General features: G+C 32.6%; 4 protein-coding genes across 5 annotated transcripts; 3 read left to right on the forward strand and 1 right to left on the reverse strand.

Annotated features, from left to right (window-relative positions):
• Positions 1–1,479: 1,479 nt before the first annotated feature.
• LOC131615945 (protein TRIGALACTOSYLDIACYLGLYCEROL 2, chloroplastic-like) lies at positions 1,480–5,858 on the forward strand. Of its 2 annotated transcripts, none has more exons than XM_058887141.1 (7): positions 1,480–1,636; positions 2,062–2,618; positions 2,783–3,112; positions 3,252–3,367; positions 5,166–5,256; positions 5,350–5,474; positions 5,579–5,858. In XM_058887141.1, the coding sequence occupies exons 2-6, from the start codon at positions 2,100–2,102 to the stop codon at positions 5,440–5,442; spliced, it is 1,149 nt and encodes a 382-aa protein (XP_058743124.1). In that variant the 5' UTR covers positions 1,480–1,636; positions 2,062–2,099; the 3' UTR covers positions 5,443–5,474; positions 5,579–5,858. The 2 variants fall into 2 exon arrangements, with proteins under 2 accessions (XP_058743124.1, XP_058743125.1); XM_058887142.1 differs by having other exon boundaries at positions 1,590–1,607.
• Positions 5,859–6,074: 216 nt separating this feature from the next.
• On the reverse strand, positions 6,075–10,358 carry LOC131615946 (oligoribonuclease). Its single transcript, XM_058887143.1, has 8 exons — positions 10,150–10,358; positions 9,686–9,808; positions 9,511–9,587; positions 8,455–8,536; positions 8,146–8,201; positions 7,608–7,697; positions 6,885–6,975; positions 6,075–6,487 (listed from the first exon to the last, which is right to left on the reverse strand). Exons 1-8 carry the CDS (start codon positions 10,304–10,306, stop codon positions 6,369–6,371), a joined length of 795 nt encoding a protein of 264 aa, XP_058743126.1. The 5' UTR covers positions 10,307–10,358; the 3' UTR covers positions 6,075–6,368.
• Positions 10,359–15,790: 5,432 nt separating this feature from the next.
• LOC131615947 (calmodulin) lies at positions 15,791–17,620 on the forward strand. The gene is made up of 2 exons (XM_058887144.1): positions 15,791–15,964; positions 17,004–17,620. The coding sequence occupies exons 1-2, from the start codon at positions 15,889–15,891 to the stop codon at positions 17,375–17,377; spliced, it is 450 nt and encodes a 149-aa protein (XP_058743127.1). The 5' UTR covers positions 15,791–15,888; the 3' UTR covers positions 17,378–17,620.
• A 6,022-nt stretch (positions 17,621–23,642) lies between these two features.
• LOC131617864 (putative pectinesterase 10) lies at positions 23,643–25,245 on the forward strand. Its single transcript, XM_058889128.1, has 5 exons — positions 23,643–23,899; positions 24,034–24,184; positions 24,266–24,454; positions 24,529–24,770; positions 25,017–25,245. The coding sequence occupies exons 1-5, from the start codon at positions 23,643–23,645 to the stop codon at positions 25,183–25,185; spliced, it is 1,008 nt and encodes a 335-aa protein (XP_058745111.1). The 3' UTR covers positions 25,186–25,245.
• Positions 25,246–25,761: the final 516 nt, after the last annotated feature.

Raw genomic sequence — 25,761 nt, forward strand, 5'->3', positions numbered from 1 at the left:
ATTTGTGAACCCTACAAGTAAAAAAAAACATCTGTCAAATGTAAACAGTGACATACATGGAATTGAGATAACACAAAAAAAACGAAAAAATCATGCAAGGTAAAAACTCTTTGTAATACGAAATGGAACGATAAAGTAGAAAGCGTATGAAAAACAAAGATAGAGGAAGATGAAATATAAAATGTATGAACTTGATTACCTTTTAGTATGAAAATCTTATGAGGACGAATTCGCTGCATGTGGAAGAGAGAGATGTTAGGATTTTGTTTTGAAAGTGACGGCTATTTTGTGCTGAAGCTTGATAACACCACTTATTTATATATATATATATATATATATATATATATATATATATATATATATATATATATATATATATATATCACTAATCACCACGGTTGTTAACAAAAACCGTGATAAAATGTAAATAATATTCACAACAATTTCTTGTAATAATAGTGGTAATAAGTATTTTAATATTAATATTTTTGTAAGATTATAAGGACAAACCCTTTTGTAACAAAAAAAAAATTGGTGTTGCGAATCGAAACAAGTAATCTTTCATCTATCACAACGGTTGATATGAAGGACCATGATATAATGTCTTATAATAAAATAATAAATAATTCAGGCAAGCGAAAATGAGTTATTACTACTGTTGTTTAAAGGTCGTAGTAATATGGTGTTACCAAATATATTTTATAGTAATGATAAGTGAACTTGAAAGTATACTAGAGAGGGTATTTTCTCAGTGGCCTCCGCTTACCAAGCTTTGAGGGTTAGCTCTACCTCTTCTTCGACTTCTCTTTCGGCAAAAAGCCAAATTCTCCCATTCATCGGGAAATGTTGAGCTCTTTCTAAGATCTTAGTATTCTCCTAGCAATTTTTGCAAGACATACTCTCGTCTAGAGAGAACTTGTCTAAAAGAGGGGTTATTTATAATCCTAGCGGGATCTTGTATCCCTTACGTGGTGACTTGGCAGAGTTAGTTTCCCTCTTTTTAAAAACCCGTGACCTAATCTGTTTGCGTGTGTGATATATGATCTTTTAATGGTTGAGTGGTGGACAGTTATTCCTAACGACCTTAGAGTTTATTTTGAGTTGTTTATTTCTTTAAGTGGCGTAATTATGTATAAGGATGATTATATTATTATGATTTAACATGTTGTAGTCTAATCTATTTGAAAAGTCCGTAATGATATTCATCTTTAAAAAAGTCATAACATAGTTTTAAAACCCTCTCATCCGCATGCACCAATAATGTTTGTCTTGGTGTAGGCAGTAATTAGCTTTTGATTTTGGCTATCTTAATGGGATATGATCGAGTGATTTGGGATTTAACTTGTTTTCAACAAGATTGATTTTTAGTTGTTTCACATTTTATCTATAGGATTCCCTTAATCAACTATGTTGGTTAAGTTGATTTGTTATTTGTCGTTTTTTTGGGTTTGTATTTTATTTATTTTTTGGTTTGTAGTTCTTTCCACCTTTCCTTCTGATTTGTTTTCCAATCTAAACAAATCAAAAACCCACTCGACCAACTACACACACTCTTATTTTTTACTTGTCTCTTCCTTTCGACTATGCCTATGAATCACACTGCTTAGGTTTCTCTCTCTCTTCCATCAACACTAAAGTATGTATCTTTCACACTAATCCCAACACTGCAACTGTTTTCTAAACTTCAATTTCTCCTTCATCAATTTCATTTTTTTTGTTGTTGGGTCTTCAATTTTCTGGAATTGTAACGCATTTACGTGTAACACTATTTTTTTTTTCATTTTATAGAATCATATTAGATGATAGTTAGTCAAACCCAATATTATTTTATCCTCAAAATGCTATCTTTTTCATTTTTACTATGAGTTGAATCTTAAGGGTTTGTGTGAATTTAATTGTGTTATTAGAATAGTTGGAATTCAATTATTGGTTCATGTTATTATGGTTTGTTGGGGGTTTATTTTTATCCCCTTTTTCAATTTTATGAATTGATTCATGATTAAGATTCATTTGATTTTAATTTTGATTTTGATTTCTGGTTCAATTGGAAAATTACTGCAGATCAAGGTCTCTTTTTGAGTAAGGAGGTTGATTTGAAGATGGTTGGGAGCCCTGCAATCCATGTCTCATCATTGCCAACTTCTGTTTCTTCATGTATGATGATATCTCTACCAAGCAACTCATTGAAGTTCATGCCGCTTTCTTTTCGAAATCGGAAGAAAATCAACAAGATTAGAGCTACATCTGCTGATGGAAGTAATGTCAAACAGTCGTATAATTCAGAAGCAAAGAATCCACTTGCGGCTGTGTTTGACATTCCTCGACGTATTTGGAAGCAAACGTTGGGTCCATTAAGTGATTTCGGGTTCGGGCGCAAGAGCGTTTGGGAAGGTGGTGTTGGACTGTTTTTGGTATCGGGTACGATACTATTTGTGCTTAGTATGGCTTGGTTAAGGGCGTTTCAAATAAATTCCAAATTCAGGAAGTACACGGCAGTTTTCGAGTTTGCTCAGGCTTCTGGTATAAGCACTGGTACGCCTGTGAGAATCAGAGGGGTCACTGTTGGCAATGTCACTCGCGTGAATCCTTCCTTGAGATGTATTGAGGCGGTTGTTGAGGTTTGTTTCGCCACCATAATCCAATTAATGACTCTAATACATACTCATTAGTATCTTACTATTCGTGCAAATCGTATCTCGAATGTGAATCTATTTCTTGCTTTGGTGTGACATTCATTGTTTTAGTTTTTGGATTGTAGTAAGCATGAGTTTTCAATTTGCAGATAGAAGACGATAAAACAATTATTCCAAGGAACTCGTTTGTTGAGGTTAACCAGTCAGGTCTTCTGATGGAAACTAAAATTGACATCAATCCTCGTGATCCAATTCCAACACCTTTGGTTGGTCCTCTTCACGAAGAATGTGCTAAAGAAGGTCTCATTGTGTGTGATAGAGAAAAGATCAAGGGTCACCAAGGAGTAAGTTTGGACGAATTGGTGGGAATATACACCCGTCTGGGACGAGATGTTGAGGGAATCGGTGTCGTCAACAGTTACGCGTTGGCTGAACGTGTTTTTGCTGTTATGGAAGAAGCAAGACCACTTCTTACACAGGTATGGTGTTATTTTAGTTGTTTGTTTAGCATATGGAAATTATTCTCGATTGCCATCTTGTTGATTTTGATAAGTTTCATGCCAATAGAAAATGGATAAATGATGCATTCTCATGCGTTTTGGTGTAGTAATGCCTCAGATGAAAGCCATGGCTCTAGATGTTCAACCATTGTTGGCTGAAATCCGTGATAGCGGCCTGTTGAAGGAAGTTGAAAGTTTGACCCAAAGCCTTACCGAAGCTTCTAATGATTTGAGGTCAGTTGCCTAAACACCTATGGCCTTTTTGTGCGACTTATTTGTCTTGCATGCATGATTGCAAACATGTAGTTGTGTAGCACATTATTGTTAGTTTAGGGGATGTAACTAGTGTTGTCGATAACGGATGGCAGCCCGTAGTGGATAGCCAAAATCCCACCATACCAGCCGTTATAGCGGAAAAACTCGCAATATCGGCCGATATTTACCATTGTCGCGAGCCCAAAAACCACCATGTATATTCCCATGGCGCCACGATTTGATAACACTGGATGTAACTGACTCGGTAACCTCTGGAGATCAATCAGTAATTCATTATTTAGGAGATTTGACCGATAATGGGATAAATATAATAAGGTTGTAATCTAGGTTGTCAATAGCGCGCTATAGCGGCGCTATAGCGGTATAGCGTAGCGGTTGAGGCCCTCGCCGCGACGCTATTGGGCTGTTTACCGCTATCTGAAATAGCGGAAATAGCGGCCGCGATTTCATGTGCCGTAGCGGTGGAATAGCGGCGCAATAGCGGTTCTGTAGCGCTATTCAGACCGCTATTGTGAAGATACGGTCAAGAACTGTAAGTTTGAATTTTTTTAAGGGCAAATTTGTATTTTTCCCTTTTATTTAACTACTATAAAAGCTAAAAGTGAGTACTAGGTCATAAATATTCTCTTTCTTCACTGAAAAACAGCAGCCAGCAGCCGTTCCATTCTGCCCTAGTTTCAACGTTCCATTAGTATCTAGGCATAAACTTGCTACATTAGTATCTAGGCATGAACCAACAAGAGTTACTAGGCATAGACTTGCTACATTAGTATCTAATGGAGATGAGGAGTTGGAGGTAGAAGAAGAAGTGTTTGAAATTGAATCAAGTGATGAGCAAGATGATATTAATGTGGTGGAACTTAGAAGTGAAGATGAGGCGGATGTGATTTAGTCATTTTGTTTACATTTAGAATTTGATTTAGACATTTTGAGTACATTCCTAATTTGAGTCATTATGTTTAGTTTATGTATGTTGCAACTTTTGGTTTATGTATGTTGCAACTTTTGTTTTCAAGTCATTATGAATGTTGTTGGAACCTATTTTTATTATTTATGTATGTTGTTGGAACCTATTTTAGTATTTATGTTTTCATATTAAATATTTAGCTTGATTTTTAAAAGCTCACAATAGCGGTCATCCCGCTATCCGCTATGCCGCTATAGCATTTGGGAGGTCCGGCGCTACGCACCGCTATCTGAGATTAACAACCTAGGTTGTAATTCGTTCAATTGAAAACCTTGAGACTGAAATTGCACATAAAATTCTCTTATTATTCTACCTATTGCATGAGAATTGAATCGAATTTGTTCAAAAATTCCGTGTATTGTAATTTGAAAGTCACGTCATTCTCTAGAATGCCTGACTCCACTTTAGAGGAGACAAATTTGATTCTATAGTTGTACAACTAATTTTGACATGTTTGGATGTTTTTTACCAGAATTTATTTGCCTCCAGAATTTATTCTAACTTTAAAGTATAATTTGAAATTTTTTACTAGAATTGATTTTGTCTCCAGAATTGATTCTAACCTAAAACTATAACTAGAAGTTTTTGCCTCCATAATTGATTTGTAGCCTTCAATTTATTGTTCGACCAACTTTTACATAAATTTTTTGAATTAGAAATCACCTTATTTTCAACTCACTTTTAGTCAGACTCAATTTTACAAATTAGTTCATTCAAAATCAATTTTTGTCACCATAAAATCAAATTCAAACGTGTTAACCAATTCTACTCACTCCCTTATGTATGCAGAAGGGTGCATTCATCTATTATGACCCCTGAGAACACTGAACTGATCCAGAAGTCCGTACACACGCTTATATTCACCTTGAAGAATATTGAGGTATGACTCTAGTTTCAAAAATGCTTATATCTAATTATAATGAAAAACATTTTCTCATATTTTATTATTTCCTTTTTGGTTGTATTTCTCCAGAATATTACCTCTGATATGCTAGGTTTTACCGGCGATGAAAGTACCAAAAAGAGTTTGAAAATACTTATCAAGAATCTCAGCAGGTTATTGTAAAGTCAAATTCAAAAGTGATGTAGCTATAACAGGTAACAATATTTGTGAACCATATTTTTCATCTGCCACAACATTGAAGGAGAAAATAGTAGTTTAAACTCATAAAAGTTGTCTTTTTTGGTGTTGATGTATGCAGGTGTTTCAGTGACGGGAGAATTTGACTTTTTTGGCTTCTGCTTAAGTTTTTGGCTCCATCCATGTAGAACACTTCTTACTGCAAGAGTTTGAGAAGAATGAAGTCACAGTCTAAAGCCTTTTAGAGTTTCTAAGTGTTTCACTTGGTGATATTTTGAGTTGATCGAAATCGCCATTGTAGCAATGTATTAGATGACGACCATGATCAGTTTAATTCCCATAGAACAGTTCAGTTTGATGTCATAGAAAGTTTTCAATACTTTTTTTAGGCAAATTTTCAATACATTATTATACTGAAGTATGTTCTTTGATTAAAAGAAACTTAAAAGTTCTTTATCACCAATCATTTCTATATAAACTTATCTTTTTTTTAACTTAAAATGTAACTTGATCATCAAAATATACATTTAACTATAATTTGTTTGGTTAAGGTTGAAATGTTAATTGGTGAGAAGCCTTTGCAACAAAAACAAATCAACATATGTTTGATCAATATGTGACTGGAAGCTCTGATATGATTTAAAAACATTGCATTTTACACGAGCAAAACAATTCTGGGTATTGTTATCGACAATAGTAGCACATGTTTTTGCCTTGAATGGATTTACATAAGTTGAAATTTGCATGTCAGGGTTCTCAATATAATTGAGGATGAGTTTGTACAACTGTCAAAAAATACACAATCCAAAATCAAGACCTATTTGATTGGTGCATAAACTTTGTCATAACAGTGAGGTTTACACTTGACTTGGAAACTTTCCATCAAAATTCACAGTCTGTTAGCTATCCCATCATTTCTTGATCTTTGGCTTGAAAATGTTTTCCTTGTAGTATCTAAGTTCCTCAATGCTTTCTCTAATATCATCCAGGGCTCTGTGCCTTTTTTCTTTTGAAGGTGCTCTCTTCTGATCTGCACAAGTCATAACCCTTTACATCAGTACACTATTTTTGCATTCTAAAAAGGACTTTAAATGATTCTTTTTGTTAAGAATATAATACTATCAAATTTTACAAGGACTGAATATATATTTCACACTAAAAAGAATCAAATATAAACAAGGACCAAATAACCAGAAGGCCTCTATATCCCAGTCAAAAGAAGTAAAGGATGCAACCGATGAGATTCAAAGCTTCAAAGTTAAAGCATTAAAATATCAATTAGCATATCTTCTTTACTTACAGCCCAAGCAAGGCCTTTCCATCAAATCAACATAAGTATGGAATGATTTATTAATTTTTTTTGGATTTTAGCTCTACAACAAATATTAAACTTCTTATGACTTAAGAGTAACAATATAATTTCTCACCTTTAGGATACCAACGAATGCAAAGTGCTGAAATACTACTAACATCAACGACCACATGAGAGAAGATCCCAGCCAATTCTGGCATGTATTTCTGCAAAATTAAACCAATCTAGGTAATGAAACAATATAATGTAAGAATATTAGGGATATATAGTTGGAAATAAGCATAGCAATATGTAGGCTAGATCAGAACATGACAAACAGAGAAAGGAAATTCCTGGTGTTGCTTCCACCAATGTTATCCATTAAGTGTTAGTTCAGAGGTGTAAGAGTTTGGCCATGTAATCTCAAGGGACGTCAATCAATAATGTCACTTTTATTAATAATAATTTCCTTCTTACCCAATTTTTTATTAAAAAAATCTATATTTAGATACGCAGATTTTATACTCAGAATTTCAGATGACAGAAGTTCAGTGTCTTGACCTGATTTTTTACACGGCATCCATCTTCATAAAATTATGATGAGTTCTTTAGATTGACAAAATTACCATGACATGGCAAGCTTGATGTATAAGGTTGGCTCATTTACCCAGTTATGTAGTATTCTAACATGATGTGATTCAAAAAATAAAAAATAACTTTGATGAGACCAAGAATTTAGAGATGACCATATAAACCAGGTCCTATAAACACTAGCAAAGATATGATACTAAGGAATTAAAAAAATATTTCATTACAACCACTAGCACCTACTTTAACTTTACTATGGCTGCCACAATACCTTAAGATATTGAAAATCAACATATATTGAATTTCCTGCTAAAAGAGGTGCGTATGTACCACCAATATGTTTCTTAACGAATTCAATAACCTGCAAAGTAGAAACTTAATCAGTTGCCTCATAGAACAACGAGTGATGTACAGGAAAAAGGTATCCAAACCATAATCTCATAAGAAAATACTCATGCCGGCTTCATGAAGCATTAGAATACAGATAATAGATTTAGTGATAGGAAAAATAAGACTAATAATGTCTAATAGCTGCCAAAAGTTTTCTATCATGGACCAAGTCCTACCCATATGTTTTGTGAACTTTATGAAGGAAAATGAGAATTCAATTCTTGACTATAAGCAGAGATGTGGAATTATTCAATCCTAAATCGACAAGTTTAGCCATTTCATCTGTCTTATTCTCACAATATGAAAAATAAAACAACATTTTAAAATCCATTGAAAATATTGGTCCTATTTAGCATGATAGAATATAAGTTCCCACGAAAGAGATCTTGTCACAATCACATGGTATAGTAACTACAGACCTGCTTTTCAGCTTCCCTTTCACTAATTGTACTTTCAAGCACCATTTTTGTTAACCCTATATTCATTAAAAATCATTAGTCAATACCATTCAAAACTCAATTCAATGAGGGAAAAAAAAAATTTTAAAATGTTCAGGAGAACCAACTTATGAATAACATCAGCATCAAATTTTTTCATGTTAATGAATTAATAATATTTTTAATCTGTTTTGAAGGACATCCTATACCCCTCATGAAAATGCTCTCTCTAATTAATAATTTTTCTTTCAAGGAGAAGTCAAGAATCAAAGTATAACATGTACCGCTTACCACTAGCTGCATGATGACTTTGACACCATTCTCCCATTGCGTCAAGGCACTCCTTAGTTTGATGTATGACCAAATCAGGACCCTAAAACAGTAGATAATTTCTTTCATACACACACCAATGTGACCATCCATACTAAATCAGTTTTTACTTAAACAATAGATACAGATATGTAATCAACTGCAATTAACACTTCCATCTAGTGCCAAGGTATTCTGTTTAAAAAGATTTGATCTAATAACACTTCCTCTCCTCCTTTAAAAAAGGGAAAAGGCTAAGATCACTAATTAAAACCTCATAAGATTAACAATTTATAAATTCATTTTAAAAAACCGCATATTGTATACTTAAGTCTTTGTCGATTATATTTTATACTTAGAGCCTTTGCCAATTAGCTTTTCAAGCACTAACAAAATGAAAATATTACAAGAAAAGTATATTAACTAAGAGTTTTTTAAATAAACTTCTCGTAAAGGTTATTAATTAATTTCTGCATATCAATTTTTCAGAAGCTTGCTTAAGAACTTTCAAATCTAGAAGCCATGAACATCAATTTTGAGCCAAAGTACGTCTCCCTATATGTTTAAATCTGCAAAAATACACTACCGAAATGATCCTTTTGGTGTATTTTCTGTCCTTCCTGTAAACACCTGCATTTTCAGGGGGTGGATTGAGAAACTTCCTAAATCTTATCAATAGTTGTGCCATCTTAGCAGAAACATTGAAGCATTTTAACTTGCAGCAAATCAAATTGTAACCAATACAACATATTTGAAGGATCATTTGGTGTTTTAAACTCTACTAGTACTTGGTAATAACTTTTAACTTACAGGTACCTAAATTTCAGGCAAGGCGCGGGTTATGGAAACGAGTTTTTTCCCGTAGAAAAATAGAGGAAATAAGTCTAGTTTAGGGGGAAGTTATGAGACTAGAAATGTAGAATCTCATTCAAAATGTAGAAATGTAGAATCTCATTCAAAATGCACTGATGCAAGAAGATAATCATCTGAATAAAAATCAGTTAGCAATGCAAATTGTAACATAAAGTAATTATATACCTCCACCGATTTGGTTAAATTTCCATCTGTAATTATACAAGCAATCTCCAGTATTCTATCCACTTCAATATTCAAACCTACAAAAACACACAAAAGGTTTATCACGAATGTTCATTGTTCAATGTACTGATTGAGAGCTTTGTCACTCTCGAAATAACACATTCTACATTCTTACCAGTCATTTCCAAGTCAATCCAGACAAGAGGTAACCTGAATTCAGGCAAATAAGCCGCTGGAATTTGTTTCTCCTTGATCATTTGTAAAGCTTTTCCATTAGCTTTCTTTCCATTACTACTACCTGCACCAAGAAAGTATATTGCAGCTCTTTCTTTACAAACATACTAATTACTAACGCAACCACATGCCAATAAGGACTTGCTACCTTATTCTCCTTCCTACTGCAATTATTTCCTATTCGCAAGAGTAAATAAATATGAACATCTTATGCTCTATTGTTTCCTCAGAACAAATCACAGGCTTAATTAACATAATAAACTGAAATAACTCACTAGGTTTTCCAACAAGATCAAGAACAACAACAATTCCAAAACCCTAACAAAAATATGCATGAGGAAACAATTGAAAACAACAAATTAAAACGAAATGCAAATTGAATAAATAAGCACAAGAGATTATTACTGGGAGGAAGAGAAAGTGGTTGAATGTTGCTATCATCAGCGTCGAGTTCCAACACCGAGAAAGAGTTCGCAAGGTTTTCCATTTTTTGGCTACAAATTAGTTTCTTTGTGTTGAAGTTTTTATGGGGAAGTTTTAAAGTGAAAAGTCGTAATTTCATGAGTTAAACTGCAATAATGCTCCTTACTGAATACTGACACAGTCACAGTGCGTGGAGACTAGAGAGTGTTCATGGGCTTTTGGGTTGTTGGATATAATAACCCGGTTCGTTTTATATCTGAAAATGGTGTATTTAGAAAACAACCGAAAATAACTGATATTAAAAAGTACTTCTAGTATTCTATATATGATGTTATTAAAAAAACAAATAAAAGAATAAGCAAAAATACATTCTATATCTCAAAAATAATTATTGCGTCATCATATTCCAACACGTATGATACAGCTGTTATTGTTTGGATTTTAAGAGTAAATCTGAAAAATTAATTCAAATTCTAATTAAATATTCTCTACTTCTTATATTATAATCAAATTTTACCTTTTTAAATTTATTCAATAATTGATGTATATCGTTTATATTTTATATATAAAAGATTAGATATATAATTATTAAATAAATTTTAAAAAGTGAAATTTGCTTATAATATAGAGCGGAGGGAGTAAGTCTAAATAATTTTTTTTCCATGTGATTTTTATTTATTTTTAAATAACTCTGTTAGTTGGCTATAAATAAATTTATTATCTACTATTGGAGAAAAAAAATTGAATTATGTGTTTTTGGAAGAATTAGCTTCTTTTATTTTTTACTTACAATAGTTTATGTTTTTTTTAAATAAATAATAATTTAATTAATCTTTTTAAGAAATTACAACTTTAACTAATTTTTTTTTAAGAAATTACAACTTTAAAAAAAAATAGGTTTAAGCGAGTTTCTTCCAATAAAAAAAAACATATTTAAATGATTTAGTCTAAAGTTGACGGTTTGGGGATTAAGTATTTTTTTAATATCTAGTTATACTAATTGAGTATAGGAATATTAAACACTTACATGTCCAAGTCACTAAGTTCTAGATACGAGAGGCATAAACTTTTTAATAAAATTTTGGTGTACTTTGATTTGACATATGTTGTCATTTTTATATAGGTCTTATTAGGTTTCTGAAGGCACATGACCTTAGTTTTAATCACGGTCGTCTGAACATACAGATGTCAAAATATAGTTTGTTATATTATTTGACGTGTAGCGGTGAAAAATTGTAACTAAAGTCGTTGATTGACTTATCTCAAACATTTTAGTAGAGTCGTCATCACGCTTTATTGTTTCCAAAGAAAATGGGAAAAAGAGCGAAATAAAACTCACTTACATTTTTAAAACAAAACTAATAAAAAGACAGAGATCTTAGGTTCGGGGGTTGGTTATACAAGGGTAAAGTATTAGCACCCCTCATATCTACGGTACTTTGTAAGAACCTCTTTGAAATATATATTTGTTGTTGTTATTATAAAATATTCATGTGTTTTTGTTTAAATAGAGTGGGAGGGTGAGAAAAGAAATTTTATTAAAAGTATGATCAGCACGATATCGCATCGTGTGCCTACATACCCCTTAAGTGCAACAGGGAAGTCAGAGTACTTGTAGTTCCCCTTAAAATGAAAATAAAAGAGTCAAGTGACAAAATCTTTTTGGGTGTTGAGCTTTACTAATACTCAACGGGTTTTTAAAATGTTAAGCTTTAACAATACAAGGCAAATGGTTGATTTTAAAAGAGGTTGGTTGAGTTTTAACAATATAAAACCAATGGTTGAGTTTTAAAAGGTTGAGCTTTAACAATACAAAACCATTTTTAAAATAAAGGGTGCATAACTTTAACAATACTAAGCACAAAGTAAAGAGGGAGGAAAAAAAGAGTGTGTACCTTGACAATTTTAGTCGATACCATTCTCATTCCTTTGGAGTTTAAGTAACATCTTAAGCAATCATTCATGATGAATATCTCAAGTGGTGTGTGATATAACATGTGTAACATGGATACAATCGAGGGTGAGTTTAAGATAAACAAGATATCAATGTTTAAACTCAAGTGTATAAGTTGGATGAATAAAAGGATAACATACCTCAAGATCATTTCATGTATGAATGAACATGATGTGATGATAGATGAATGTCTCATGAATGTGGGGTTAGTTCAACAATATATATATATATATATAAAGATAAAAACATAACCAAAGTATAAATGTATAAAGATGTAAAACAACAAGCATATGTACAAGTGGATAACAAGGAGATCATAGCAACGTTAATATCAACATGGTGTTGCTTTTAAGATCAAAAGAGAGATCAAGGATCTTAAAATTAAGGTTTTAGCATATGTACATAAACCTAATCACTTTTATTCAGAAAGTTTTAAATAAAACCCTAAGTGAATCGACTATGGGATCATATTTTCCTTTTAAGATTGACTTATCTTATCCCTAAGGGGGTCATACAAATATGTACAAGTCAATTGGTGAGGAATTACTTGAAAATATTTGAAGAAAAAAGTTTTTCAAAGGTATTAAAAATACCTATTTTGATTTAATTAAAAGTTTATCAAATAAAATATATTTGGACTTTTAAAAACATATTCACAAAATATTTACCATTAATAAGGAGTGTGCAAAAAATCAAATGAAAATAAGTTGATTTGCTATTTCAAATAAAATATCAAAGGTGTGAAAATAAGATAATAAAACTAGTGATAAAAAAATAAGGTTTTGCACTTGATAGGTTTTGAACCCCACACCCTCTTGATTGTAGCTTAAAACCTTGGTCAATGGGCCAAGCGCTATTGTCAATCATAAGGCCCACATAGATAATTATATAGTAAATCAAGTGGAGAAATCATAAAGCAAATAATGAAATGTCAAAATGGTAAAAGGGGGGATCGAACCCACGCCCTTAGCAAGGTGAAAGACTTAAAGGCAGGCGCGCAACCACTGGGGTGGTGATACATCCAACAATTAAAACGCAGACTGATAATTATAATATAAACCAAGTTTTAAAACTGAATAAATGGCGTTATGGCCATCATCTTCTTTGTGTTCTTCATAAACTTCAAATTCAATTTTTGAATCTTTTAACTTTCTTAATATGCAAACATTTGAGATGATGTAAACATGAAACTTGCTTGAATTTTAACAAAGAATTGAATGGTTCTTTTTAATTTCATTTATTTTCAGTGTGGAGCAAGATAGCCCGTATGAACTCAAGAACCCTAGTTTTGCACAATTCAACATGAAACTCCAGATACGAATGATATGACTCAATTGATTGAGGGGGAACACTCTATATATGCGCAGAAACATGTTGGTAACTCATTTATACATTTAAAATGCATGGATCATAAAGTTTGGAAAACAGACACTTACCTTCAAAGTGAGAAATCGAATTCTCTGTTGGAGGTGTTACATAATGAACTTGATGATCCAAAAAGCTTCCTTGACCCTCAAGGGATGTGTTGGTGTGCTTGGAATAGATTGAAACCTTATGGAACTCCCTACTCAACCTCAATTGCAACTAGCTCAAAGTGAAGATGAAGATGATGATTCTGGGTTTACAGAAGTGTAACCAGTGTTTTGATCACTTCAATATCATGTATGCAAGGTGTATAGATGATTAGTTTACAAGAAACTTGCAAGAATGGAGAAATTCAAAGAATTGGATTTTGAGCTTCAATGGAGTTTTCAAAATTCCAATTCTAAATTGCAGAGGTTTGAAAGAGGTTTTGAGTGTGTTTCTTGTGTTTTTTGCAATGTAGAATTGGTCTCTATTTATAGGGAAGGATTAGGGTTTAAAACTGACGAGGTTTGAAGTTTGTGGCTAGTTGCTTAGTTATGAAGCAAGGTGAAAAGCATAGTTCCAATGCATAGTACAAGAGTGTTTAAATTAGTTGAACACTTTAAACATGTTATTTATGAGTTTATAAGTTAAGTGTATGCAGAGGGAACAAGTTAGAGGCTCAAGGAATGGACAATGGTGTCTTTCTCCCCTAAATGGTAAGTTAACTTGGACAATGTTTGAATCACTTGGATAATAGTCAAAAGTTTGTGTAATCACTTGATTATGGAGAGACTTACAAGATAATGGGTCTGCAAAGTGAGATTCTTGGCAAGATTTTGAGATTTGGCCATAAGGTTTTCAAAGAACATGACCTATAATTCAAGAATGAGACACCATCTACATCTCTTCGAAACTCTCAGCTCACATATGTTCTGAAGGAGTTTTAGTACTTATTGGAAAGCCTTAAACATCCTTTACAACTTTTATGTTTGGTGCTTTCTAAAATTCTCAAAGGAAGTGACCTCAAAGTTGGTTACTTTTAAGGTTCAAAATTGTCTATTCATGAAATTTTCCAAGTGTTGAAAAAGTTGACAACTTTGAAGCTTCATAACTTAAAAACCATTGATTTGTGGAAAAATGCTCACGGTGACGAAGTTGTAGATCTTGACTTTGTATTCAAATGAGGCTTTAGAGCACAAAATTTGGCCATTTATTGATAAATTTATGACCTTTCAAAGTTGAGCAAAAAACATGTATTTCTTCATGAAAAAGTCAAAACCCTAATTGTTGACTTTTTTTATTCTAGATTGATTTTCTTGATCAAATGACTTTAATATCCATATATTCATGATTTTGATCTTCAAAAGTCCATGGTTGACCAAATTCCTTAAAAGTCAAAGGTGATCTTGAACAATTGACCTTTTCCAAATGAATTGAATTCTTCTAAGCATCAATTGAATCAAGCTCTTCTAGCCAAATGGATGTTAGTGAATTATAATGAGGCATTGGAGAACCTTGAGTCATGATTTGAGCCATGAAACCATACTTTGACTAAAAGTCAACTTCCTTAGAGAATTAGGTCAGAAACCCTAATTGTGTACCAGATGAATTTGAAAGTTGTTGATCTTGAATTGAACCATACTTGGGCTTGGATATTGATGAGGAAAATCACTTGAGCATATGAGAAAGCTTGAGCTCCTTTGTGAGCCTAAAAACCCTAATTTGCCTGAGCCTCTTGATTAGCCACTTACCTTGTGAAACAAGCAACAAACAAACACAATATTTTTGTATATTTTTGGTTAACAAATGATGCATGGATGATTATGTATAATGATAATGATGATGATCACACTTTTGGTGCTTAATGCAAAATGAGGTGGGATCTCAGAGTCAAAAATTAAAGTACGTCATATTTTAATTGTTTGCTTGGATTAGGTGTTTTTTAGTACTGGTCAGTGCCGGCTCTATGGGTTGTATAACCTTTTGTTGGACAATTAATATTTTGACATACATTTTATCCTTGTCGAAGCTTCTAATATTTTATATCAAACTTTTCATTTTGTAATATTAATATTAATTATAAAAAATATAATTTATAAATTTGAGTATTTAAAAATTGATCTAAGTGATACTACAAGTGGAAAAAAAAACCTAATCACTATCTATCTCTAAGTTTATGCAATTTTTTTTTTATTTTTTATAAAACGATGATTACTAAATGATTTAATTAAGTTATAAATTGTAGAAAAAGAAAAAGGAGAGGAAGAGATAGCCATAGAAAAACAAAAACTAAAATAAGAGTATATATATAAATACCCAAATCCTTCTTTTTCTCTTCTTCTCACATTTTCCACATCACACACATCATTCTCTTCTTCTCCTCTTCCTCCTTTCCACAACCAAATCTTCACCCCCTTCCAATGGCCGATCAACTCACCGACGAACAGATCTCTGAGTTCAAGGAAGCTTTCAGTCTATTCGACAAGGATGGCGATGGTACCGTTTCTTTCTCAGATCCATTCCTTTTACCTTTTTTTTTTCTTAGATCTGAATTTTATTTTCGATTTTTATGATGCATATTGATTCAATTTTTGTACGAATTGGAACGTGTTTAGGTCTGTTTCTAGGGTTCTTTCTGGTTTGACTCACATTTTTTTAACGTTTTGTTTAATTTACCGTTTTGCCCTTCCGTTAAACTAGGTTTGATTTGATCCTTTATGTGTTTCTGTGTGGATTGATTGTTTGATGTATTGGGAATGAGTATGATGATTTCAATTCTGAGATGAGATTTGATTTCGTAGATTGGAATTGTTTGTGTAGAAATGGAATTGACTATTGCAGGTTTAGATTTGTGAATTTGTGAATAGGTCAATATTGGATTTACAGCTTAAGCTTTTGTGTTGTGCTTTTGTCCTGTTTTTGTGAGTAATCTGATTTGAAAATGAGATAACAATTAGATGGTAACATGTTTGTAATGGCGATTTTGATTTTACCCTTTTAGTATTTGATTAAATGCTGTGTTAAACTGATCTTATTGATTATCATTGTTGATCTGTATTTGGTTATATTTTATCTCTGTAGCACCAACTCCTTTTTAAAAAAGGTGTCTGTGGCTTGTGATTACGTATAATTTATTCATTTTTTAAAATTATTAGCAATGTTGCTGTCTCGGTGTCCTGTTCAGGGTGTTTGTGATTCATAGTATTTTATAAATAAGGTTATTGATGTTATGTTTATATCTATTTTTCATGTGTACATTCCTGTCAGACTCACATAAGTTTTGTTGTTTTTCGGAATCTTTTGCTTTGATCGAAAATAAGATGTATAGTATGGGAAGAAAATAGTGTTATCAAATGGTGGATAGCAGGAAATAGGTTACAGTGCTGTATGTCTGCTGTTTGATTACATTGTATACTAAATCGCGTATCAGTATATATTCTTCAATGATTTCTAAACTGGTTCATGCTATTTCTTTGTGGAATTGGATCTGGATTGCTTGTCTGTGTTTTTTAACTTTTTGTTTAAAACGCTACAGGTTGCATTACTACCAAGGAGCTCGGGACTGTTATGCGGTCACTTGGCCAGAACCCAACTGAGGCGGAGTTGCAGGACATGATAAACGAGGTTGATGCTGATGGAAACGGTACCATTGATTTCCCTGAATTCCTCAACCTGATGGCCCGCAAGATGAAGGATACTGATTCTGAGGAAGAGCTTAAGGAAGCTTTCCGTGTGTTCGACAAGGATCAGAATGGTTTCATCTCTGCAGCTGAGCTCCGTCATGTCATGACAAATCTCGGCGAGAAGCTGACTGATGAAGAGGTTGACGAGATGATCCGCGAAGCTGATGTTGATGGTGATGGTCAGATCAACTATGAGGAGTTTGTCAAAGTCATGATGGCTAAGTGAAAGAATCAGTCAAAACCATAACCAAAATTTGAAAAAGCATATGAACAGAAAAGGGACAAAGCTAATGAGTTTTGATGAGGATTATTATTACTATTCTATTTTTCATTAGGACATGTTTTGTTTGGGTTATTAGTTTTTTGTTGGGTGGTTTGTTTGCTTAAATTATTGCTACTTGTCATTATTAGTATTCTACTTGTTTGGTTTGTCCCTTTGTTTAAGTAGTTTGAATTAGTTGTGTTTTTATGATGCATTTGTACTTCAATTTACATCTTTTTTTTTGGGATTATTATTCATGATCGTGGAACAATTGGGTGCAATTTGTGTTTTATGGAATTGATTGAAGTTATTACAATTGCAATACCTAGATTTATTTCATATATTTGAAACAAATCTTTTAACTTCTCTACAAACTAGAATCAAATTTGGCCATTCACCATAACAAGAAGAAAAAAACTTAAATCTAAAAGATAATTTGTGTAGGAGAAAGAAAAAATTGAGTTTGATTGTTTATTTATTTTTTCTGGTATCATAATGAAGTAATAGTTTAGTATGTCAGTGGATTGTGTTTTTGAAAGAGAAGAAGAATTTTGTAGGATTTGTGTTCTTGAAAGGGAATAACAAAATGTGTATAGATCTTGCAAGTTCAAATTCTTAAATATAAAAACTTCAATTTTCAATTTGATTAAGTTCAGCACTTTTTTTTTTTTTTCGTGAAGCATAGAAATCAACGTAAAAGTTTCATTATCATCAACATATTCTTTAGATCAATATTATTGATTGATAATATTTAATTATATTTGTTCCTTTGCGATTGTTCTTATTTCTTAACGAACAATGATTCATTATGAAAAAAATTACACAAAGTCAGAAACATTTATTGCTTTGTGCTTATATACAGTAACGTTCTTTTGTGATTATATTCAGTAAAACTTTATGAATTGTAGGGATAAAATCAAATCTTGACGCACGCTCCCCCGATACATAAACAGTACGAAGGAGATGACTGAAAATAATACAACGTTTACAGTAAAATAAAATAAAGCACCTTATACATGTGATAACACGAGCATTAAAATAGCAAAAAAGAATAGTTACATACAATTATAAGAATAGTTACATTCAACTATTTTTCTATGTATTAACGTTTTTCATGCAGAACACAAAAATAAATGAGGTGGGATACATGACCTATTCAAGAATTGAGACGACCCTCCCACCTAGGAGTATCAGATTTGACCATATCTGCCCCCTCGAAATAACTAGTGGACGGTGAAAATACTCCATCTGTTGCAGAGCATTCTTGAAATAATTTGTACCACCCCAAGGCTCGAAGAAGTACATTCTTTCTATTTTTGAGTCAAAGAAGCATTTTGACTATGTAGAAACTCTAACTCCTTCTGGACAGAATCAAATGCCTCAATCTTTCTCTTCATCATCCTTGCCAGGACTTCACCTGACCACCCACAGTTCCAGGGAAATTGAACGGAACTAGAACTTTGCTTACCTTTTTCAAAGAGATGGAAGCCTTCTGCAACACTCTTCTCCAATTGAAGAGTCAAATTGTTAACACTTCTCTCCAACCGATACTTCGCGTCACGCGTCCGGTCTGTCTAAAGAACTTCCTAGTGGCTGAACCCATCTAGAGTTAGAGCAACATAATCTCGCTTAGTAGACCGTGTCAGGCTGTACAACTCTTCCCTCTAGAGCCTACCCAGAAAGATTGACAAAAAATTCCGAATCATCATCAAAGATCGAATCTTGGCACTCACGAGAAGGACTGAGACCCTTCCTTTAATCTGTTTACAAACTTAGAAGGGCAGACGAAAGAGAAACATTTCGAGGGGATTATGGAGGAAATAAATAATCTATTGGAGTGCCAAGTGACGATATCCCCTGCTTCAAAATCCAGACCTTCACTTCTTCCTTCAACACATCTACACGACAACACGATTGTTATCCAGCCAAACAATAATAGGGCAAATCAATATCAAAAGAATTAATGAAGGTTCAAACTTATCAAAGGAAATTCGATGATCCTCACGAGAGCGGAACCCCATCAGCAATGGAACGTTAATCAGACGCTTCAGACATTTCCTATTAGCCTCAAACGAGGGGACTTTTCCTTCAAGATAACTCAATATGTTATCAAAGCCTACGTTTTTTATTTTGATACGAGTCATCAACATAAAAATCTCCCTATTTATAAACATGTGTGCCATTCTCTAAGAGAAAATGGCTCGCCGACCAACAATGAGGAACGATGGCTTACATTTACCCCATACTCCTAGCTCGACCTCACAAATAGTCGCATGATCCAAGGGATGAAGAGGAGTAACCAGAAATAATCGGTCAATAAAGGAGGAAAACGCGGGAAAGTCTTCAAAGACATGTATCGTCAACAACAACGAAACCAACTCTCCTTACTTTGGTCAGACCGAGTTACCGTTGTGACAACAAAAAAGATGAAAAAACAAGGTGATGGAAGGTTTCCATTCATATATTAACACCACTAGTGGTAAGTCCTTACATACGCCTAACTCAATGGGTGAAGTTTTGAAGGAGCCACCATCAAGTGATTAAAAACGCCAATCTCAAAAGTCATAATGGGTAAGCGAACACATTATGTTGGGTTGAGAAGAGATATTCATAAAGATGGATGGTGCAACCGCCATACTCGCTACATACTCTATTGTCCTCAGTAGGGGTGGTGGAACCCTAATGTGATGGCTCCCTATACTTCAGGGAAATATTTACCAGGCTTCCCTCCTTGGCAAAAACAGACATTGTGGAAGAATATATACAACCTTCCCATGGATATTTTGAATTCTTCTAGTTTCCTTTTACATTCTTCCGTAACTTTTTAGCCATATTGCATTATCTTTCTCGAATACAGGAAGAAAAAATGTCAAAATAGAAAAAGATAACCGCTCAAGAAGAAAGAGAAAAGAAATATCCAAGTTAAAACAACTTTAGTTCTTCCTAAACTGATGTTCGGGCTATATGAAAAAAAGGTGTGTTACCAAAGATCGTATTTCTCACACGTAACACTCAAGTGTTTAAGTTCCCAAGAATGTTAATAATTACGCCCCTAATAGATGTCTGATTTTCTAAACATTAAAGCACGTGGTAAGGGTGATCATTCTCCGAGGGTGAAATTCTCCAAACCCCCACCGTACTACTCAAGCATAAGAGCTTGGGGGAAATTATTATGGCCGACCATAGTCATCTTGGACCGATCACCTTGAGATAGCTTGTTCCGGGTTAAATCCTATTAACCAACTACACAATTATGTTTCTATAATCTACTTCTTACTGTAGGATTATCCTATACCTTGCTACAAGATATTTACACCTCATGTATATCCAACATTCATCCGCATTCCACGCCTGAAAGATGGCGAGACCATTATTTCTCTTCCATATATAAAGTGAACGGCGTTGAATTAGGTAACAAGTTTCAAACACAATTTGGATACTCTTTACTCTTGTATATACTGACTTAAGTATGATAGTGCTAACGTTGCAGGTACACCCTATATTCTCCGCATCAGAAGCTCTACTCCGTTGCATTTTCCGCATATCTCTCAATTTCTGGTTCCAGAATGGAAAAAAGTTTGATGCTTGGCCTTATTCCTTTTCAAAAATAATAATATTTATATATTTACCTTTCTAATCGGTGCCTTTATTTAGATTGTTGTGCCTGATATATTTTATTTATTTTTTGTGTCCCACTGGTCTATCATATGGGTTACTGGTCTCCATACTTTGAATCAATTGACGATTTCTTGTTGTGTCAGGACATGCTTATCATGCATGTACCTTTGAGTTTGTTTGTCCCTTTCATTTATTTACTTTTGGGTTGACAGTAATCTCTAGTGATCCTCCAAAATTTAGTTAATCGTGTGTTTGAAAGGGGTTTTGAAGACTATCCTCCGGGATCTGACTGGACTAGCCTCGATCTGGTTTACTAAGAAACCACTGTTAGACAAGGGATTGGATTTCTTAAAATCTTTTTCCATATGTCCCTTTACAGTCAGTGTGGGAAAATTTTGATTTTTCTTCCTTGCTATACTATCTCCAAGAGAACTGGAGAAGTTATGGAATTTTACTTGCTAAGACGAACCTAACGAAGATGTTCGTGACTGTGTTCCCACCTGAAATTGTCATAAACCCACGACACCTTCCTCCTGCCTTCTCTTTTCATGTTGCGGGTGAGAGGTGTGTTATTTCGTGAGGGCGAGCTATCAAATTATCGAAGGTCAACTGATTTTCTCCATTGTAGGTATTTAGATAAAAATATGAGATTTAATTTCCCGACTACACATGGTTGGTAGTTGTTACGGGAAATCCCCGACATACGAGTTATCTCATAGGCTTTTTGCCAATGATGGAGACTGCAAAAACTACCAGCAACTCCATACTTGAGGATTTACCTCTCTTCTCCGTTCTTGAACATCCTAGTGCAACTCGATCCTTGTTTTACAGTTTATTATCACTTGTTGTTTGGAAGAGGCATTTCAATGACAGATCGTCGCCGTACTTTGCAGCGTTATGATTTTAACGGTGATGATCAAATACGTCAAAATATAATCAGAGTATAAAATCGTTCTCCTAATTACAATGTGTTTCTTGATTTTCTCTTTCTCTCAGTTCTGATAGATATTTGAATTTGGATTGAGAATGGTCTACTAGTGAACCTTCACAAACTTTGGATCAATAATGATCTTGAATCGATAAGTATTGATGACGAATGATCATGAACTAGTAGTGTTGATCTCCAATATGGCGGTGTAAGATGAACTTGCAAGATGAACACTCCAACGCCTAAGTCAGTTTATAATTTAAGGTGAGTTAGGGATGGCAATTTGACACATTTCTAGTGGGTACCGACAAAAATACCCACATCGGGTGGGATAAAACCCCGAAAAAATGGGTACTGGCACAAACACGGGTAATTACCCATTAAAAATGTGGGTATGCGTGCGGACACGAATATCTTACTACTCACCCTACCCCATACCTGCACCACATATTTCTATAATGTCATTTATATTATTATATAAAAAATGCATGTTTCTAATTTATTTATTTTTAAATATATTACTATTAAATCATTCCACATTTTAATAAAAGTGTGTATTTGTTTCCTAACTCAACAATAACATGCATAATTTTTTTAATATTGTTAAAAAGACTTAAATTATATGATATTTTGTAAAATTCTTTTATACAAGTGATCTCTAAAGCAATAAGAAAAATCACGTCAAAGAAATTTTGGTTACATAACATCCGTTCAAAGTATAATAAATTTATGTAAATTGTTGAGCTATCTATTATTTATTTTTATTTTATTATATTATATTTTTGGCAAAATATTCTGTTTGGTCCTTTATGTTAACCTCTGGTTCATTTTGGTCCCTTAACTTCAAAAAGGGTCATATTGGTCCCTTAACACTTTAAAATGTATCATTTTAGTCCTTTTTGTCATATTAGCGACGAAAATAGCGACCGATTTTTGAGTTTTTCCGTCGCTAATGTGACAAAAAAGGTCACATTTTGATGAGTTAAAGGACCAATATGACTCTTTTTGAATTTAAGGGACCAAATTAAACCCTGAGGTTAACATAAGGGACCAAAAAGGGTATTTTACCTTTTTTTTATTAATATTTTTCCTTTTTTTATAATAAAAGTTTATTTATTTAATTTTTTTGTTTAAAAGTATTAATAATTATTTGACTAAATTAACATAAATACTTTATCAAAAGAATTTGATTTTAATGTTTAAATTAAAAAATAAATAAAGTATATGATATTGTTTCTTACTTTTTTTTAAAATGTAAATCTTTTTAATATTAATATTTATATTAATAAAAACTTTGTTTACTAGTCTCTCTTGTTCTTTTTTAATTGTCTTTTTATTTTATTTTTATTTTTTCTGCATATCAATAAATTTAATAACTTTAATTCCATTTTAGGTAATGATTGTCTTTTTATTTATAATATTTTTAGTTATTTATTACTCCAATTCATTAAACTTTTTCTCTTTTTCAATAAATATTTAGGGTTAAAATAAATAATTAATGTTATCTTGAATTTTAAAAATGACAATTAAGACTAAACAAAAGTTTTACTAAAAATTGGTAATTAAAAAGTCAAAATGTTATTATTATTATTATTAATTATTATTGATTTTTTTTTCAATAAGACAGAAAATAATATATTTTAAAATTTTCAAGTGTATTTATGAGTGAAAATCTTGTTTACAATGACACTATCTAGTGAACACAAATCAACTATAATGGGGTTACTTCATAGGCCAATGTTTTTCAATTTGATCCTATTCATTGGTTATTATTTTTGTTTTGGCAGAGCCATTGATTGTGGTGGAAATAAAATTGCTCAAACCATTATTGTTGATCAACAAGGAAAAGGAACATTCACAAAGATTCAACCTGCCATTGATTCTGTTAAAATGAACAATGATCGATGGATTAAAATTCACTTAAATCCTGGAACATATGTGTAAGTTTTTGTCACTTGTTAATTTCACATAAAATGAAATTTACAAAGTTTTTTTTAAAAAAATGAAAAATAAAATATACTTTTATAATTTTAATATTTTCTCATGTTTGGATTATTTCTTTTGTTTGTTGTAGAGAAAGTATTTATATTCCTGATGGTAAGCCATGTATCATTTTAGAAGGATCTGATAGAAGAACCACAAAAATTACATATGGTGATAGCAGTGCAACAACAACATTCTTTTCCAAACCACCTAATATGGTTTTTAGTGGTATTACATTTGAGGTAAATCTTTTAATGTTTTCTTCATTTCACAAAGCAAAAATTATAAAAACATGAGTATAATATATTGTTATACAATTGTAGAATACACATGGAACTGAAAGACCTGCAATAGCGGCTAAGTTTAATGGTGATAAAGTAGCTATCTTTAATTGTGATTTTTTGGGTTATCAAGACACTTTATTTGACGCATCAGGGATTCATTATTATAAGAATTGTTATATTCGAGGTGAAGTTGATTTTATTTGGGGTGAAAGTCGGTCTTATTACGAGGTATTAATAATATAATTTTATATCATTTATAATTTTTTTTAGATATATTGAATAACTAATGTATCTTATTTTAGGATTGTGTGATAGACGCAAGACAAGATACTTCTAGACCTACGGGCTTTATCACAGCCCAACGTAGAAATTCACCAAATGATCAAGGTGGTTTTGTTTTTAAAGGAGGGAAAATTGATGGAGTTGGTAAAGTTCTTTTAGGAAGAGCATATGGTCCTTATCCAAGAGTTATATTTTGGAACATGGACATTTCTTCAGTGGTACTTCCCCTGGGATGGGATCCTTGGCAATATAAAGGCCAAGAGTAAGTTTTATTGATTTAAATGTCTTTTTTTCAAGTGTATATTCGCATCTGCATGCCCCTTTTTTAGAGCGTGCAATATAAATTATTGCATAACATCAAAATTTTATAACAGTTAAATTGTGATTAAATAAGACTCCAAGACGACTCTAGATATCTGTGATAGACTGTCTTTCTTTAATTCATGATAGACAATATTTTTATTATGTGTTGTAACTGATATATTAATTCATAAACAAAATGATGCAGAAACAACTTTATTTTTGCGGAAGTTGGTTGTACGGGACCAGGATCCAATACTCAAGGGCGTGTCAATTGGGAGAAGAAACCTAATGAAATAAATATAAATGAATATTCTTTACAATCTTTCATAAATCAAGATGGATGGCTCTCCAACTTACCTCCTATATCTATGTAATTTACTTTTCACAAGATAAATGAGATATTGATATAAATAAAGTATCAATTTTGGTATCAACTTATTTGAATATTGACTTTTGATACCAATTCATATGGTGTTTTAGGTTGTTGAGCTCTTTGAGTAGAGAATGGTTAAGAATAACTTTATCTCATACATATCAAAGTCTTACCATTTATAAAGAGACATTCTTAGAGCATGACTTTATTGTTTGGTAATTAGGTTATGGTTTAACATGTTAGACATTTTTAGGGCATGGCTTTATCGATTAGTAATTAGGTTATGGGCTAATATCTTAGGATCATAAGTCATCTCTTCAAATACAATACTTAAATGATACTAATATGATGGGTCAATTTATATGGTGTAATCAATTATATATCTAAGATAAAGAGATATATATGGCCTCCCTAAATTTTCCTTAAGTGTTTTTAAAATTTACACATCAAAGAGTCCCTAATAGTAATTGACAAATATTAAGAAAAAACATTCACACTACTCCCCTATTCATTGACAAGTCAACATTATTAAAAAATACAATTTCTTTATCCACCCCTCAACCTTCTTAGATATTTC

Source organism: Vicia villosa, linkage group LG7 (genome assembly GCF_029867415.1).
Source record: "Vicia villosa cultivar HV-30 ecotype Madison, WI linkage group LG7, Vvil1.0, whole genome shotgun sequence".
Classification (NCBI taxonomy): domain Eukaryota; kingdom Viridiplantae; phylum Streptophyta; class Magnoliopsida; order Fabales; family Fabaceae; genus Vicia; species Vicia villosa.